Below are 20,248 nucleotides of genomic sequence, written 5' to 3' on the forward strand. Positions count from 1 at the left end.
TATATTTTAAATTAATTTATATAATATTTTTATAGCATATGTAACTCAAAAAAAAATTGTAACAATTAGGTGTACATCCCATAGTTTGATCTAACAACCTCAAGCTAGCTAAAGTCTTCTCTTGCTAGCTAATTTACAAGCTCTTCTGAATATTTGAGTGCACATTAATTTTAAGTTATACTAAATTTTTCTATTATAACGATCAAATTTTTGACCGTTGAAAAAGTGTCCAAAATTGTTATAAATACTTCCAAACTCATTTTTTGAGCATTCAAGTATTTCCATTGCATATGTAAAGCACCCAAAAGCTCTCAAGCGCTCTCAAGCAAAGCATTCAAACAATCCGAAGCTCTCAAAGTATTATTGATTTAAATAATATTTATTTATTTCAATATTATTGCCTTGTATAAATTGTTCGTAATTGCTTATTTGTGTCCAATTGTGGACAAATTATTTGTAACATTTAAATTACTATTGTGAATTGTATAGGTTTCCTAGAACTATTAAAATTTGGATGAATCTAGTTTTCAAGATAAGTTAGAAAAAAAACATTGGTGTAGTGGTTGCCTAAAACCCGTTGTAATCTAGGTGTGTATCTAGTTTTCAAGGTGAGTTAATGTGAAAACTTTGGTGAAATTATTTTAGTAGAACCCCAAGAATGGTTATACCTTGGAAGAGTGGACTAGGTGTGTGTGAAGACACCGAATCATTATAAATTATTTTGTGTCTCATTGTATTTATTTTTGTTATATCTTATGATTTACATTTATTATTAATCTTAAATACAATTTAATATATTTATCAAATATATATTCTTAAATAATCATTAATCAAGAATATTTATTAAAATTGAGAAAAAATTTAATCACTCAATTCACCCTCTCTTGAGTGGTTATACCTTGAGAAACCAACAATTATAAATTTATATTTATTGTTTGTTTTAAATTTTTTATTTTCAGTGACAATTTAATATCAAAATCTTCGTATTCCAAAGCTTCAGAGCACATGTAGAGCACATGTGCTCTGAAGCTTTGGAATATGAAGATTTTGATATTAAATAAGAAATTCAATTTTTTTTTATCCCAATTCTATGAATTTGTCCATTGTTTTTATAACATTTAAAGAATCCACATAAAATTTCAAAATTCATGTAAAAATATAGAAATATAATTTAAAAGTAAAAATTATATTACACTTATCACTTAGGCAATCATCTTTCATGTTAATATATGTTTTCTTTTCACGTAATAAATAGACGTTTCGTCCTATCTTGATGTCGTAAGACAGAAAGTTATTCTTTTAAAATATTTTTTAATCTTATGTAATGCATCTCTTTCACCTAGATAAAAATCTTTTTTTATCTTCGACAACACAATCAAAGTATTCTATCTAGACGACATTTGGGTGTTTGTCCTGAATACTAAGTAGCACATATCTAGTTTTTGCATAATTTTTACTAAATATACAAGAGTTAGTTTTGTCTAATAATTTTTTATCTTTCATCAGCGGCCATTTCTAACACCCAACGAGAATTAATGGAGTTGCAATAAAAAAGAACACAAATACAATAATGAGATTACATAGATTAACAAATCAATGGCAAACATAGAACGTAATGATATAGAGAAAGCAACAAAAACAAAAGTATAACACTTTTGAGGCAATTGAACAAGGGATGCAATAGAGTTGAGCTTTGGCTCAAGTTCAAACTCTAGAAAGTATACCTACATAAAAGAAAAGAGGACAATAGCGACAATGCTTCTAGCGACAGATGGGGGAGGTGACAATGGCAGCAATAACGGCGAATGGCGAATGCCATAGAGGGGGAGAAGGATGGAGGAGTCGACTAAGGCGATTGGCGACGTCAATGGCTGAGACTCATAGAAGGAAGGAAGAGATTGTAGAAGAAAGAAAGGAAAAGATTTGGTAAAAAGTAAAAACGCAGAAGGAAGGTGTGGAGAGATTGTAGAAGAAAAGAATGGAGAGATTTGGTAAAAATGCAGGAGAAAAGTGTGTAGAGACGGAATAATTTCTGTCTCTACATTCGTCTTAGAGACAATTCCAGATTAGAGACAGAATATTTCCGTATTTAAGGTCATCTCTATTAAAAAATAAATTTTCAAATATAATAATCTTATGTTAAATAATATATTTATAAACAAATCTATTTACCAATCTATTCTTGAGTTTATAATCGAGCATATTTATAAGACTCTAATCGAATATGTTCAAATATGTTCACGAGCTACTATTCAAATGTGTTCGCAAGTCTTAACAAAATTAAAAAACTCATTTACAAATCAAATTTTAAAGTTAATCTCAAATTTAATTCACTTATCTTAACAAACAAAATTGAATGAATAATTATAATTAGTCCATTTCACTAATTATAATTAATAATACTATTTTAAAATTTATAATTAAAAATCATTTTCACAAATTTCAAACCCTTCATTTTACTTTTTAGCTTTCATATTATTATTTTTTTTATATTATGAAACAATTTTTTTATAATTTTAAAGTTTAAAATAATTTGAGATTGTTTTTCTAAAATGAGTTTTAACTTTTAAGAAGCAGAGAGTAATCATCGTTTATGAATGTACCACTGATTCAATCATTTCAGAAACCCATTCAAGTTTGTTTTACCACTTTTTAGAATTTATTTTTTGGGTTAAATTTTATTCACAACTTTCTTTAATATCAGGAGTGTTTCTATTGTTTCCTATATCTATATAATAATATATTTCATCTTTTTTTTTTTTTGTAAATACTATATATCATCTTTTTTGGACCTAACGATGCCAATAATTTCAATCTAATGCCTTGTGATTATGAAAATATAGAAAAATAAGATAAAAGAAGAAACCTTGATGTGATGACAATAACAACAAAATTCATTCATCTGTAATGAAAGCAAAAAAAATTAAATTTAAAAGAAAATTCAGACCGCACAAAAATGACTCACCTGAATTTCACAAATATCCTTTTGCAAAACCAAGAGGAAGCGTCCGTACACAATAGTGAGCGAGAGAGAGAGAGAGAGAGAGAGAGAGAGAGAGTGGTAACAACAATAACATCCTCCCTCACGTAGCCCAATTTCATTATTGCTCATTGCTCAAACAATAGTTTGCAGCATTTTCAAGAACCCAAAAAGTTGAATCAAAGAATCAGACGTTCTACAAGCACCCAACTAAATCAGTAATCTCACCTTGCCCCACAGGCTACAGGCTACACACAACTAATTCAGAATTAGCTCAAAGGGAATTACAGTCCATGACAGAGAGAGTGCAATTTGTGGGAGAAGAAAAACAAAAAACCAATTCAATTCCCTGATTTTCATCATCAATGTATACAACGTATCCTGTAAAACTAGAGATCAAAGCGTAAACTAATTTACACAAACTAGAAATATGGCAGAATCCCGATAATGAAGGTATTATGCCAGTGTTTTTGCAGCAGCAGCAGCAGCAGCAGCAGCCCGGGCAGCCTCCCCGCCTGTCCCATTTCCCCGTGTCCCTTCTCCTGATTTCATGTACAAAAAGATGCGACTCCCCCCTCAAGTCAATCCCCGGGAAATAATCATCCCAAAAACTCACGTGTGTGGCCCTCTCCCCAGTGGGAGGAGGAAAATAATGAAAGAATTTGCAACCAAAAAAAAAATAGAGGGTTAGCAGCCAGATGTCCTAGTCACAAAATTATATGAACACCAAATCAGAATCTCCAACAATCACGTCGCTGATAATGATCTTGAATCTTCTGATTTGTTTGCACGGCACATACAATCTGGGCAAGGAAATGAATATATTGAGTCATTTGGTCTTTTGAGCTCAGTTCCTTTTGAATCACTATGAGCTCGCATACTCAACATGTGACGCCTGAAGCTTCTCCACCTGGAGATGGAGATGGAGATTCAAAAACTAAATAAATAAACTAAGTCATATAAATCACCATTAAATTACTTCATTCTTAACAAGTTTCTTCTAACCCCATTCAATGCCATAATAAACAATGAAAGAAAGCATCAACAAATTCACAGATCCATATATTCTACGTCACTGTCCTGTCACTTTTTAGCCAATGATAACATCAAAACTTACACAAGTAAAAAGTTTCCTGAATAGTCAAGTATTGGTAACACTTGATTCTCAGCAAAACATGAACATTTTTTTAAATAATTTGGTTTGGTTTATCAGGCTGATTTTCGCTGAAATCCTGACAACGAGAATTCAACAAATAAAAGTTCCGACAAATATTGGCCACCAGGTCTGCCTTCTGCCACCAAACAAGTGGGAGAAGGAAGTGTCACGGCTTGTATACAAGCTTTTTTTTGCCAAGATGTGCACGAATTTTACATGCGTATTAAGATCATTTATTTTTCTTTCATTTTCTTTTCCTTCCACAAATCCTAATTCAAAATGTAGAATAAAAAATGTCATATAGTTTATATTAGCTTCTATTTCAGCAAATTGGCATGCATGTAAAACAATTTTCCCACCTACAAGTAAATAATGAATTTTGCACTGAAGGAAAACCACAAGATGAGATGAAGTATGTACCCAATATTGGGATTATCAAACAACAGTGCTAACTTCCGCTTGTCAGGCCTGATTGTCTGGGAGTGACCACCATACAAATATCTCCTGTGGCCCAGCATAAAATGAGGAAAGTTGCCACCTTGAGTTGTAACAAATACTTCACTATGAAGACAAACAGTGTAGTCTATTGCGGCCATCCTGGAAGAATAATTCTGACAAAGCAATTAAAGTCAAAAGCATTAACCTCAAATCAGATCGGAAGGGTTAAGTAAAATTTGAAGGCCATAAAGCACACAAACCTTAAACTGAGCAAGTTCCTCAGAGGATGCAAGCATCTCTTTAGTTTGTAAAAGGGGAAACATTTCTAGTAGTGGAGCCATATTTCTCTCAGCATCATATATCTCACCAGAGGCTAAATAAATTGATGTACTTCTGTTAAACCCCATACCCCTGAGCATCAGGCCAACCTAACAAGATACAAGAAACATTGAATTAATCATATATAAAGTGAATACAATCAATGATGGCACTCTTAATTATTATTTTATTATGTTTACATATATTTGTAAGGAGAAATAAGTGAGCCAACAGTCGCAGCAAAGAAATGACTATGTCAGACACCTTCTAGACCCACAAGCATTACATATTATTTTTGATTGTTTCTAGAAACAGAAACCGCAATACATTTTAAGTGACATGGGATTTATTTACTCCAACAGTCTATAGAAGGTCTCTGATGTTTCTCTTATTCTTATTTGAATGTAAAAACTCCACTAAAGAGCACTATATACAAAATTACTGCATGGAAAGAATTTTGATTTGTCCTAGAAAATAATAGCACAAAAGAAAGTTCAAAGTTCAATGCAAGCCACTTCAAACATGTAGAAAGCATTGTGCAAGGGGATTACTCTAGGAAATAGTAGATTATAAACAGGAACCATGTTCCCACATGTAGCATAGTCTCCTTAAGCACATTTGTATTAGTTATGTCAAGTTGAGAAGATGTGTATACACACACACACACACAAGACAAGGTACAATAGGAAATGCTATTCACAAGCAATATAACCAAGTTAATGAAACAAAGGATGGACTACATTACAAGACTTTGAAGAAAAGCTTTAGAATGTTCTAGTGGAAAAAAAAAAAGAAAAAAGAAGAAGAAGAAGAAGAAGAAAGAAAATAAGCTTTTGAATGAAGATGTTTAATCTTAGTATGGATAAATAGTTATTAGTGTTCATTGACTCACAGAATCAAAGTAAAATAGTTAGCAGGAGGAATACTTCTCGTGTTCAATGTGACCAAAGTATACCATTGCTATCAAATGAATTGTACAGGGCATATATGAGAACACTCTTGTTTTATAGTATGAAGCGGTGAGCAATCAAACAAACAACATACTAAAAAAATGATTGTAGTGGAGAGAAGGATAATGTGGTGTATCCATTGTAAAATAGGAGTGGCACAGAATTAGGAAGGAGCAAATCCATAAGATGATGAGTAGTGCCTGTTTAATATAAAATCAGAGAAAATTGATTTGAGATTTTTTGGAGATATAGAAAAGGACCCGGATTGCATTGATTAGCCAACATAAATCCATATTGAAAGTAATGCCAGGGCAAGTAGGTGTGCATGCAAGCAAAGAAGCTGTTTCCGAAAAGCAAATACACACATGTAAGGGCAGATACCAATATAGAAGTGAAAATACACGTCAGCCATATTTGAAGTAGATCAACAGTAAAGTGAGTTTCAGGCACAGAAGTGATGTGCTAAGTAAGAAAGGTCTTTCTTTTTCTTTATCATAAAACTAGGCAACTGAGGTAAATACAAATATATATCTTGGCACAAGGAAAAACCGAGAGACATTTTTGTAAATGATTTGCAATGGTCAACCCTCAAAACCTGGACCTCAAAGGTCAACTTTCATATGTGGTTCACCCCATATCTACAATGTGAACATCAACTTGGATTAAGAACCTATCACCAGATCTTTAGAAAATTAAATAAATAAATCAAAAAATAAAATAAAATACTTTCTTTCTTGCCTTGAGCCCCTTCTGTAAAATTCGCTAATTTACTAAGTGAATATCCATATTGCAATCGGCATAAATTAGAATGAGTAGGTTAGTTTAGACAGCCCCTTTTTAGGGATCAATAAGGGAATCAAGCACATAACATTTGTGGAATTCCAATCAAATTCCAGCTCAGCACATTCTCTCATTTCCCAACTTTTTATTATAAAAGAGTGAAAGTGTCATTGAGTATGCTCCCCAACCTCTGTAGAATGGTTTTGACTTATACATTTGTAAAGCATATTTTAGTTATTGATTAATATTTCATTTGACATTATTGGCATAATGCTTTTTCCAGGGTTCTTTTCCAGAAAATCCTGCCATAAAGGTGGACAGAAGGCCTCAACTTGTCACCGCAAAAGCCTGACATGAGTGAAAATGCCTAGTCTGTGCCTGAAATGGATGAAATCCAAGAGCACAAACCATATAGATGGGTATTTTAGTTCCATATACAAAATAAAATTTAGACAAGTAATTTCCCACTACCATATATGACAGGATTTCCATGATGGGACACCAGAGTAAAAGTAAAGGAATTCGCAAAGTAATATATACTACCTCCAAAGGAGTAAGGGGACATTTGCCATTGATCCTGATTGCTCCAGGACGAATAACTCGACCTGGTTTAGTGAACTTCCCCTTCCAACCTTTCTCCCTTGCAGCATCCATGTCTTGCTTCTCTTTTACCCCACCATCAAAAACACAACAAGAAAAAGCAACCATATCCTGCACATGGAAAGATCATCAAACTCATCCCTGCCATTTTTAAGAATTTCAGTAAATGCATAATCAACAGATAAGGGGTCGGAGTTTTTGGATCACAGACAATCAATCCAAGAACACACCCAAACATAAATGCTAGAAGACAATAAAGACCATAGTTGTTAAAGGCGCACCTAGGCGCAAGGCGCCTTAAGGCACCAGTTCAGCGCCTCACCTGGGCTGAGGCGAGGCGATTTCAGCGAGGCCCTCACCTTGCACAGTGAGGCGCCAAGGCTAGGCGCACCTCATGAAACTTAGGTTTTAATTAACACCTAGGCAGCCCAATTCCTCCTCTATTCTCAGTTCCAACATGTATATAATACAACATATTTACATTTCTTGTCCACATTTTCTTTTATTCATATTTTACCTTCCGTTTACTTTAATACATAAATGTAAATAAAAAAGTACCCCCCATTTGGATTCAATAAAAATATCTAAAAAATCAAAATCCATAACAATAAGAAAATAGAATTTTGGTTTTAGTACAAACTCGGGATTTAGCGATTTTACCACCCCCAAAATACATACCTACTATTTCTTGAAAAATTCATTAAAAATAATTTTAACAATGAATATTAGCTATCAAATTACCGGGAGATAGTTTTTCAAAATGAAAACATTTTCTTATATGTCACCTTATAATGCGCTAATCTTCCAGACTTAGAAAAATAGCATTTTTTAAAATAAAAACATTTTCTTGATTGTGGACTTGTGGTGTTTATATGTTTGTTTAGAACTTTGCATGATGATTGGTACTTGTTTGAGTTTGAGACTTTAAGTTTAAACTTTGATAATGTTTCTAGTTTAGAATTTGCATGATGAATGAATCAACTTTGATGTTGTTAGTTTATAATTTGAAGATAATGAATCATTAATGAAATGCATGTGTTATTATTGATAATTTGATAGTTTTTTATGATTTTACAAGATTTTGAGTTTTTTTTCTAAAAGGTGCGCCTCGCTTCACAAAGGTGCGCCTCGCCTCGCACCTCAAGCTCCAAGACCCTTTGCGCCTCGCGCCTTTCAGAACTATGATAAAGACTTGCTAGCAAGATTGTGTTGATATCTAACTTCAGCTGGTCATAATAAGTATCAATCAGGAATAAAGAGTTTCAAACACTCCGCAAACTGACCTCCTCAAAGCGAAGATGCACAGAAACATACTTGCCGCTACTATTAGCACTTCGATCTTTCATTCTTGCAACAAGAGTTTCACCCATAGTTAATATGGGAGCTGAAAACCTCAAAGCTTCATAATTTGCCAAACATCTAAGACGTTGAACTGCGGGAGGAGCATCAAATGACAATCGGTTTGCAAATGGAGAAATCCGTATGATCCTGAATTAAACATTTGCAGGAGAGAAATTTAAGCTAGGCAAAACTAAACAGTGAAATCAGTTCATGCATAAGACAAGAAAGGAAAAATGCATGCAAACTTGCAACCCCACACTTAAAAACCAATGGGAAGATAATAAGATATATAGACTATTCATCATTGGCCATCATAACCATTGAGGTAAAATGGCAATACAGAAATAAATTAGCTACAGTTTCTTTTTTCACAAGCAAATACATTTCATTAAAGGAGCTAAGGGGGTACAACCTCATATACATTCTGTAAATTATTTTTGTATACAGAGCAAAATAAAATCCCTCAACCCCTCTACTATAAAATCTATAAGGTTGTGTTTGGATAGGGTCATTTGATCCAGTCATTTTTCATTTGGAATTTGAAATTCCAAGTCTTTTGTTTGGTTACATAGTTGTTGGAAGCATTTGAATTTTCGTTCAAATCCACCCTGATTTTGGATCCAAAGAGTAAGAAGGATTTAAAATGCAAACATTCCAAATTACAGAATTTGAAAACATCATTTGAAATCCTTCTATCCAAAAGCAAAGGCAAGAGAAAAGAAAGATCAACAGATATTTCCAGTAAATGAAATGTTAAGTTTGAAAGGATACAACAACAATAACATACCAAGCCTTTATCCCACTATATAAGGTTGGCAATGTGAATTCTAGCTTTTCAATAATTTCTATCCATGGCATTGTCTTTTGTAAAACCCTTATAACTAATATCATATCTATGTTTTGGTAAAAGTTTGAAAGAATAAAGTGTCTTTCACTTATTGTACACTATCCTCCCAACAAACAAGGATGGGAGTGTCTCCTTAAGACATTAAGGGTCCATCTGGCAGGCTTTTCATTTTCATAATTTTGGAAACAAAAATAGAAGATAGTGTTTGGTTATCTATTTTTATTTAAAAAAAAAAAAACATTTAGAAATTGTTGGGGAAAAAAATGGACACACCCCCAGATTGTTTTCACTGTTTCCATTCCATTTTCTTTCTTCAATCATTTTCCCCCACAATTTCCCCCAGGCAAACATTTACCCTTCCCCTCTTTTCTTGTCCTTCTCTCTTTTTCCCTTTTTCTCTTCTTCTTTTCCCCCCCTCTTTCTTTCTTCTTTCTTTTTCCACACCAAATCTGGGTGGTAAACCCAGATATGGGTTCATCACAAACCAGATCCTTGATCTGGTTTGGGTTTCTCATGATCCCAGACCAACAGTAGAGGAGAAGAAGAAGACAACAACAAGAAAACAACAATATATCAAGTCTTAATCCCATTATATAGGGTTGAGTATATTAATTCTAGCTCACCAATCATTTCTATCTATGACCTTAGCTTACTTAAAGCCCTTTTTAACTCATTCCATACCTAAAATCCACCACCACCTTCTCTCTCTCTCTCTGGTCTTTCTCTTACCTCTTTTGCTAAAGACTTGTACCATTCCATCCACTCTCCTCACAAGAGTCTTTATTGACTTTCTTTACACATGACCAAACTATCTTAATTACATCTCATGCATGATAATAACCACATTTCCAATTTTATCTTTTCCTGTATAAGCTCAAGCCAATAGTAACATCTTCATCCCCACTATGCTTATATTTTGCACAAGTTGGTGCTTTGCTACCCAACATTCTGTATTTCTACAACAAAGTTGGTCCTACGATCATCTTGTATAATTTTTCTTTTAACTCTACTGAAATCCTACCATCACATAAAATGTTAGATACATTTTCATTTTAACTAAGTTGCCTTAATTCTACAAGTAACATCCTCGTTAATCTCCTTCATCTTTTTGGATAATTGATCCAAGATGTATGAATTAATCTTTTAGTGGGACAAATAATATTCAAGTTTTACCATAACATCATCTACACATATTTTTATTTAACTTATGTTCCATATATTCGGTGTTCACTTTGCTTAACTTAAAGATTCTAAAGTATCCATATCTTAAGCTAAAGTATTCACCATTTCTTTTGCCTCATCCACCAAGACAATGCCATCTATAAATAGCATACAATAAGGCACCTTTGCCCAGATATACTTATGTCAAGACCCTAGGTTTCGAATCTAGGGGTTTCTAGTTGGCAGTCGTGGAAGAAGAGAGAGAGAGAAATTAGGGAGAAAAACAGAGGGAAATAGATAATGGATAGAGAGAAAATGAGAGAACTTGAAATCAATTCATTCATAATGTCTTTTGAAGGTGGTATAGCCTTATATATGGTTATCCTCAGCAATTAATTGGTTACATTGTAACTGACTTCACTAATAGCTTATAATAGTTACAGTGGTTTGTTGCAACTACTGTAACTGTAATAATTGTATTTAAAACAATTTCATCTGCTTTTTGCTCTCTCCTATTTCCTAATTCTGTTGAACACGACAGTTTAGTGAGTTCATCAATTACTAGAGCAAAGAGATAAAGTCTTTAATGCAAATCATCGATGTAATTGAATTATAATTGTACAATTCCCGATATCTCCTCCACATATGTTGGCACGTGTTTCTACTCCACGATACATGTCTTTAAGAAACTTCTAATAAGCATTTCAAGCTCCATTCTTCTCTACTATGCTCCATAAAACTTCTTTAGGAACTTTGAATTAATTTTTTCTAAATCAATAAACACCATATTTAAATTGTTTTGTTTATCTATATATCTTTCCATTAGGTGCCTTAGCAACTATATAGCTTTCATTGTTGGCCTACTAGGCATGAAAACGAATTCATTTTCAAACACCTTAGTTTCCCTACTCAATCTTTGTTTTCATTATGGCACGTTAGCTTCGTTCCCCAATAATTTCCACAAATTCATACATCTCCTTTATTCCTAAAGTGCTCTTCCTTCCTCATCAAACATCCTTTTTTAAGGATCATACTAAATAATTTCATTAACCAAAAAATGCCAACTTCTCTCACACATTTCCATGCTTCTATTGGAAATAATCTAATAAACCTCTTTTACTCTTCTTCATTCTTTTTAGTACTTGTTTTTATTTGTTTAGATATACATGGCCATAGAACATGTAATTCCTATCTTCTTCAAAGTTACTAAGATGCCTCAACATGACACTTGTTTCTCCACCTTCATTGAGTAACTTCAAGAAATACTTCTATCTTTAATTGATCGTCCCCTCATTTTCTCATACTTTTTAGTTGTCTTATGCATTTCAGTTGGCTCAAATCCCTTGTTTTTCTCTCTTGCCATAGCTTATATATAGGCAACAACTGACAAGAAAGAGATGCAAGCATAAAAGCTTGGTCAAGTTATCAACCATCTGAAGTTTGCTTAGCTCATCAACTTACTCACAGTTAAAAAAAGAACAGTTCTCTTCACTGTTTTTCTTCTGCAGAGGTGCAGGGACAAAATGTCTTGGGTAGCAATCAAATTCCATCTGATCCAGCTAACTAATAGCTAATAAGGTTTACTACATAACATGTTTCTGAAATCAAGGAGAACCATCAGATAATAAGTTAAGACAACAGCAAGCATGGCCAAACCAAAATAATGCATAGATTGAATACATTATTTTGCCATATTTTTTGTGTAGAAAAAGAACATGCTAGCTGGAACTGCAGTAGCTACAAGTTCTACTCACTTTTCTTCAAGCAGCTTTGGAAGAACTGTATCTACATAGTATTGTATTGGCGACCATGCCTTTATCCTGAAGTTGTAAACATTGCTCATATTATGGTCAAATCGTTCCATGATATACTCAGGAATGCTGTTAACTATCCTAACTTCATTCTTCAAGGAACCAACAAAGAAATCTTGATCATAGATTTCCGTGAATTTGCTGCACAGATAAGAGATAAAACATAGGGTTAGAAGGTAATGAAACTGACATAACGATAAGCTGACAATGAACTGTTAACTGAAAAACTGAGAGGAACATTTCCTTGTAAATTTTCACAGATATTGACCAATATATACTGCCATGTAATACTGAAACAGAGCAAATACAGATATTTTAGAGTACCAGAACAGTTTTTTGAAATTGTAGGGCTTAATCAAAGGAAATGCTTCATGGGAAGAACTAGACATTCTCCTTTAATTGCTTCCTCCAAAACCTGTAGGATAGCTCCAACACTTTAAAAAAAAAAAAAAAACCCACCTCCACACTCTCCTAAATCGTTTAAAGAAAAAACATCAAAAGTGTAGTAGATATGGGAAGGCTGATTCTGTCAAGCAAATACATCTAAGGAGAGCAGAAGCCAAAACAATCTATCCTGAATGGAAAAACCACACATAAGATTCTTCTTAAAGAATGTATAACAAAACTCTATTTGACAGAAGCCAACAGAAGCCCAGGCACACAACTTTTCCTAATGCATGCATAGTGTTTTGTTCTCAAAATGTTACTGATGGACGGCCTAATGCTCCATTTATTTTGACATAAACCTATTTTCTGGTGTTTGGATAGGAAAAAGTTAAGAAAAATATGCTTCCTTGGAAAAAAATTTACATCCAAATATGGAAAATGACCTTACCTGGAAAATTTGATAAATCATGTTTCATTTTGACATCAAAACTAAAATTTCACTATTCTAACAGGAAACACCTACACACAAAATATTGACAAATTTTCTGATGTTGGCCTTTTTTTACATAAAATATTTTATGTAAAAGTAAGACAAACATATTTTTTTACATTAAATATTTTTCAAACAAAAACATTTTCCCAATGATTATGTAAAATATATTGTTTCAATGTATATATCTTAGATAAAATATTTTATGTCCAAATGCAGAACAAGCATTTATATGTATTCAAGGGAAATGACAAATCAAGCCTTTATCCAACTGTGGGATCATCTACATGAATTCTAGCTCTTCAATCATTTCTATGATTTCATCAATGACATTCTCTTCTAGGGCAGATTTTATTTTTTTAGAATTTTTACATCCGAGCCAAATACTAGAAAATAAGATTAAAAAATAATGTGTAAATTTTTTTTACATAAAAATTATTTTCCAATGCAAAATATTTTACATTTAAACAAAGGTGCAAAGCCCAAGTCCGGAGATTTTAGGAAATTCTACTCTACGTATGTCTACAAGTTAGAAAATTAGCAAACTTTAACTTTATGTTTGCTTCCAAATTAGTCTTTTATTATTTCTTTAATTTTAGTTTTTTCCTGAATAGGATTTATTAGCATTTTATATAAACCTCTCCTAGTATCTTTGAGAGGTCAGCCTTCAGTATTGGATAGAAAATTAGAGCTAAGAGTTGTTTCCCTATGTTCTTGTGTGTTTTTGATGATTTTGTTCCTAATTCTACATCAAGTGGTATCAAACCAACCCTAAATCAATTTTTGATCAAAGCCTTGAACTTTTCTTCTGTACCTTCAAACCAAGAAAATGAATAAACTCATCTCTTCAACACAACAACAACATATCCAGCCTTTATCCCACTATGTGGGGTCAGCTACATGAATTTTAGACTTTCATGTATTTCTGTATTTTGTCATATCTCCATTTAGGCCCATACACTTCATATCAAACTTTAATGTCTCTCCCAAAGTCTTTTTGGGTCTACCTCTATATCTTTTTTTGATTAATTGTTCCATTTCATCAACTCTCCTCACATGAGCTCTCTTGGTCTTCTTCTCACATGATCAAACAATCTTAGTCTAATCTCTCTCATTTTCTCCTCGATTGGCACTACTCCTACCTTATTACGAATAATCCCATTTCTAATTTTATCTTTTCTTGTATGGCCGCACATCCATCTTAACATTTTCATCTCTGCTACGCTCGTTTTTTGCTCATGCTAGTATTTGATTGCCCAACATTTAGAGCCATACAACAAAACTAGTCTTATAACTGTCTTATAGAATTTTCCTTTCAGTTTTAATGGGATTTTACCATCACATAACACCCCGATGCATTTCTCCATTTTAGCCAACTTGCCTTAATTCTATGCGTGACATCCTCGTGAATTTCTCTATTTTTTGAATCACTGATCCCAAATATTGAAATGGTATTTTCTTTGTATGATTTGGTCTTCCAATTTTATTATAACACCCTCAACTCTTACATTTTTACTAAATTTACATTCCATATATTATGTTTTTCTTCTATTTCATTTAAATCCCTAAGATTCTAAATTGTTTCTCCACAACTCAAGCTTAGTGTTCACTCCCTCTTTTGTTTCATCCACCAACACTATGTTATCTGCAAATAGTATACACTATAGCACCTCTTTCTAAATATGTTTAGTGAGTTTATCAATTACTAAAGCAAATAAATATGAACTTAGTGCAGAACCTTGATGTAGTCCCATTGTAATCTTAAACGGTTCAATATCCTCTTCGCATGTTCTGACCCTTGTCTCTGCACCGTGATACATGTCCTTAAGGCCTTGTATATAGACTATTCAGACTCTTTTTTCTCTAAAATCCTCCATAATACTTCTCTAGGAACCCTATCATAGACTTTTTCTAGATCTATAAACACCATATGCAGATCTTTCTGATGATCCTGATACCTTTCCATTAGGCGCCTAAGTAGGTATATACCTTCCATTGTTGACCTACCAGGCATGAAACCAAACTAATTTTTCGAGACGTCTGTTTCTTTTCTGAGCCTCTGCTCTATTACTCTCTCCCAAAGTTTCATGGTATGGCTTATTAACTTAATTCCTTTGTAATTTTCAAAGTTTTGAACAACTCTTTTGTTCTTGTATAAAGAAACCAAAGTACTATTCCTCCACTCATATGGCATCTTTTTTAATTTAAGGATCACGTTAAATAATTTCATTAGCCAGGAGATTGCCCTCTTCTCCCATGCATTTCCATGCTTCTATTGGTATATTATCCGACCCACTGCCTTATGACTTTTTATCTTTTTTAATGGTTGCTTTATTTCTTTTGAACTTATGCGTCGATAAAATGTATAGCTCATGTCCCTTTTGGAGTTACTAAGATGTCCCAACCTAACTCTTGTGTCCCCACCATCATTGAATAATTTTGTGAAATAATCCTTCCATCTCTCCTTAATTGTTCCCTCATTCACTAATACATTTTGGTTTTCATCTTTTATGCATTTCACTTGGTTTACATCCCTTGTTTTTCTTTCTCTTGCTTTAGCTAATTTATATATATCCCTTTCTCCATCTTTTGTATCAAGTCAGAATAAACTCATCTCTTCATTAAAAAAAAAAGTCCTAGTTAGAGTTGAACAAAATCAATGGCTGTAACTACTCAAGAAACTCGAAAGTGATGTGGATTCACAGCCATCGGTTTAAAATGGTTGTGAATGAGAGGACTGAGGAAAAAAAATGCTTGTAATTAGAACCACACAGCCTCTATAAAAGAAGAAAATGTTGAGCAACTCAAAAGTAATACTGTTACATACAAGGATTAAAAAGAAAAGAAACGATGTATATATCTACATGTATCAAACAGAACATGCCACTTCCTTAAGAGGCTAGTGACATGTCAGGAAACTTATAACTGGACAAAAAGCCATGATGCACGTTCCTGTGTACACAAAAGGAACTAACAGGTCAAAATTCATCCATCATCTATATGATTCATCTAATGCTTAAAAGGGAATACAATTTGGAGTAAGAAATTCATAAGTTAAAATGGTAAAAAAAAAAAAGAGTATTATGCAGCATGTTTTGTTGACTCCCAAAAAATTAAACAAAAAAATGCCCCATTACTACACATTTATTTTAAGAATAAAGAATGTCAAGGAATGTAGACCTGGGATCTCTCCAAATGCTGTGATAATGAAAATTGGGAATCACGAGAGTTGCATTCAGATAGCCCGCCACAGCAACAGCATTGCATATCTACAATGCACAACAACAGCACACGAAGAATGCAGATGCATAAATGTACTGACTTGAAATCCTTCCAGGCAACACCCCTATGAAAAATGCTACTAAGGTTTAACATTTAGACAATCTAAGAAATGACCAAGGCAAGAAACTTCTACCGATGCCCTCTGCTGATTCAAGCCTCCATTTGCCTCAACATAAATGTAACCATTTGATTCAGGTAAGCCTACAATACAACAGACAACAATAAGATATCCAATACAAAAGCAAAGATATGTTTGTGTAATATTTGCAAATGTGCATAATGATCCAAATACCAGAAATACAAGTCTAGTAAGTCAGTCTACATAATTCTAAGGAAAGAGCATGGGAGTTACAAGAGACAATATATGTAATATTGCATCTTCTTGTGCTTGGTACAAAATGCTCTATACATATACATGATCTTATTGTGGCTAAGAAGAAAAATAGGTTGTGAAAGTCCCCTGGTGCTAGCAAAATTTGAAATGCTGGAGGAAAAATCTTGTATTAAGCTTCTTGATCCTTTTTCTGTCCCCTTGAACATCAAAAAAGATTTTTACACCATCTAAACTGCAAATGTATGGATATTAATTAAAATACTAGAAATGTTACAACCAAAATTCACTTCATCTCTGGATGCCTAATTCATTTATAGCAGAAACAAAATTCAAAAATACTTTTGTGAGAAATAATAACCTAATACAGTAACATTCTATTAAGCAATAAAGGTACAGCTTGAGGATAAAACACATTTTACAAGCAGTAACATCAGGTTCTTTTTTATTTTTTATTTTAAATTTTTGCAAATACTACGTATGAAATTTGCCAGACCAAGAAAATGGCCAAGCTATTTAAATAATAGAGAACTATTATATCAATTCTCACACTAAAATGCTACATCTTGTTTGAAGGTTGGCACATTGCACTATATAGTTCTTTTAATATTTATTGTGCAAAATCTGTCTGAGAGGATAGAAATACACCCATAGCGGCTCCTACACTAGGCAAGCAACAGTGAAAGATTATTGTAGCATATTACTAGCCCAAAATTCCCAAACTAACCAGTTTCAGATAAGATTGACATATTATCTCTAGCATCTAAATAGATTTCAATAAATGATCCTGATAGAATGACAAATATGAACATAATAAGAATAAAATGGTCTCCCAGGTTCAATATTGACCCTTTCCATACCTCCTGATGACTTATTTATACACGGCCTCCATTCACCACCTTTAGGGTGTTTCCATATCGTCGATATCTGCAGTAGATATCATAGCTTATGTCAAATACCATGAGTAAAACAAGATATAACAACAAATTGAATTATAAAATCACTACAGAGTAGATGTTATCCAAACCATAACGGAATCATTGTAGTAGTCATGCAAATCATCTTACAGCGAACATGTCATGGAAATGTTACAAAGATAGGAAACAATAATAAAAAACAACAATTGCCAAGTATTTCTAAGTTTTTGGTGCACACACATAAAAGTATCACAACCACCCAGACAGGTAGATTCCAATCATAGAAAAATGCTATAGGTATTCAAGATAATTTAGAGGTAGTCACAAAAGTATTTCCTGCCAGATAAAAACTTCCATCACCATGAGATCTTCAAAGCTCCATTGAAGGATCCATTTTCCATCCCCCTTCCTTCAGCTCAATATGACAATTTTTGGACAAAGCAACAGTAACGTTTGCAGTAAGTATCAATTAATTGGGTGGGATAAGGTCTGTTCTCCTTTGCACCACATGGGCGGACAAGGCTTGGTGAAAGTCAACAAAAGAATATACATACATGACCGCTGCTTCTGTGCTGGCTAGGCTTGTGGGATTAAGGCTTGATATGTTTTTGTTTTCGATGTCAAGACTGCACAGAGACAAATATCTTTATTTAAGATAATCATCCTCATGGTTCATTGAAACAGTCAAATAGTGCACTGAAACTAATATGGTTCATTCTCCATTCCCAGGTCAACTAAAAAACAACTTTTTGAAACAATTTGTAGTACCACACAATTTGAGTGGCCTATATTAGACCACTATCATTTCACCCTACTCTTAGTTGATTCTGGCAAGTTGCTGCATTGGATTGCACATAGAATATCAATTAGAAAGCATGACCTGAAAGAGCACACCATAGCCATTTAGATTCAAGTGCATCAATTTCCAACAAACAACAAACTAATCTCTTGAGAAAAACAAAACCCTCATTCTTCCGTACAATGCGCTTGCTTGAATGTAAACTCCACACGTGGTAACCGAACTAGATAATAGAAAATTGTTGCCCGATTTGAATTCAAATATCCACGATTCAACCTGAGGAACAATCCATAGCAAGCAACAACAGCTTATGCATAATGTGATCATAGTGTAATTTTGTTTGGTTATCCATAAAGGAGGAAAACAAATGAAAGAAAATTAGTCGAGGTAGCTTCTCTTTTCCGGCAATTTTCGCTCGTAGTCGTAGTATATAACCAATTATGACTAGTCGCCAAAACTACCAAGTTCAGTACTAAATCTTAGCAAATGTCAAAACACACATGCATTGACAAAGGCTTACACAGTAGTCGATCGGGCCAAATCACGAACAGAGACAAAGAAATTATTGAAGAAATCGAATCACTGACCGCATCGGTGGACGAATTGTCCGAATCCATCTCGGGGCGGAGCTTGGCATAGAGCTGAGGGCTCCGGTAAACGGAGCCCGGGGAGGGGCGGTGCTTGATCACGGGGACGACGTCGAAGGAAACAGTCCCCATATAGAAGAGCATGCCAGAGATGTACAGCAGCGGCGCGAAGAGGAAGATGCCCTGGCGGCGAAGAAGGACGGAGAGAAGGAGTCCGGTGAGGCGGTGGGCGAGAGTCCGGGAGGCCGGCGTCCCGGGCGTGAAGCGGCCGGGTTTGGAGCGGCCGCCATGGCGGAGCCTGGTCGGCGACCGGAGGGGGGACGCCGGCGGCGAGGGGCTGTTGTGGCCGCTGCTGGGCAACCGATTGTATGCCATTCCTCTCTCTGTCTCTCTCCCCCACTTCTTATGGATTCATATTGTGAGCAACAGAAAGGTTTCTCTCTCTGTATCGCGCCGATTTAGAGAGAGAGAGAGAGAGGGAGGGAGGGAAGAGGAGGCGTGCGAGTTTGGGTTGGGTGTGGGAAATGGCTGATTCCGACAGGCCAGAAAGAGAGAGTGGAAAAGCACGTGGTGTTTGGATCCAGGGAAAGTATAATGTGGAGGGCCCGATCCAGGTTCCTTATTAACTTAAAAGCCCCTCTGTTTATACTTTTATATATATATATATATAATTCATAATAATAATTCTGATGATCTCATTACATTACATTAGATAAGATTAGTTTTTGGGAAATTCTTCTTAACACAGCTTAACAATGACTGACTTTGTTTGTTTGCTTCTTTTCTTTCTCGTTAACTCATCCATCTCCATCATCTGCACCAATCCATCATATGGTTTAGGGAGATGCATCAAAATCAGTTGTATTTGCATTTAATTCCCCCCAGGGTTGTTGATATGAGTTTGTTCACGAATTCATATTGTTTAATTCTAATTACCAAATAATTACTTATGAAACATTCTGTATACTACTCTCTCTCTCTCTCTCTCTTAGACCCATTTTAAACTTTGATTTAAGTAAGCGTAAATTCCACTCAAAATTTTCATGATTTGGCATAATAATATTCTTAAAAAT

General features: G+C 34.1%; 1 protein-coding gene across 3 annotated transcripts; it reads right to left on the reverse strand.

Moving 5' to 3' along the window:
- Nucleotides 1–3,059: 3,059 nt before the first annotated feature.
- LOC127810386 (protein ESMERALDA 1) lies at nucleotides 3,060–19,745 on the reverse strand. Of its 3 annotated transcripts, none has more exons than XM_052349844.1 (10): nucleotides 19,176–19,745; nucleotides 17,733–17,799; nucleotides 16,675–16,742; nucleotides 16,440–16,528; nucleotides 12,326–12,523; nucleotides 8,506–8,710; nucleotides 7,166–7,333; nucleotides 4,835–5,002; nucleotides 4,557–4,747; nucleotides 3,060–3,890 (listed from the first exon to the last, which is right to left on the reverse strand). In XM_052349844.1, the coding sequence occupies exons 1-10, from the start codon at nucleotides 19,548–19,550 to the stop codon at nucleotides 3,728–3,730; spliced, it is 1,692 nt and encodes a 563-aa protein (XP_052205804.1). In that variant the 5' UTR covers nucleotides 19,551–19,745; the 3' UTR covers nucleotides 3,060–3,727. The 3 variants fall into 3 exon arrangements, with proteins under 3 accessions (XP_052205804.1, XP_052205806.1, XP_052205805.1); XM_052349846.1 differs by lacking the exon at nucleotides 19,176–19,745 and adding an exon at nucleotides 18,150–18,335; XM_052349845.1 differs by lacking the exon at nucleotides 19,176–19,745 and adding an exon at nucleotides 18,126–18,335.
- Between the last annotated feature and the right edge of the window lie 503 nt (nucleotides 19,746–20,248).

The sequence above is a fragment of the Diospyros lotus genome, chromosome 9 (genome assembly GCF_014633365.1).
Source record: "Diospyros lotus cultivar Yz01 chromosome 9, ASM1463336v1, whole genome shotgun sequence".
Taxonomy (NCBI): Eukaryota; Viridiplantae; Streptophyta; class Magnoliopsida; order Ericales; family Ebenaceae; genus Diospyros; species Diospyros lotus.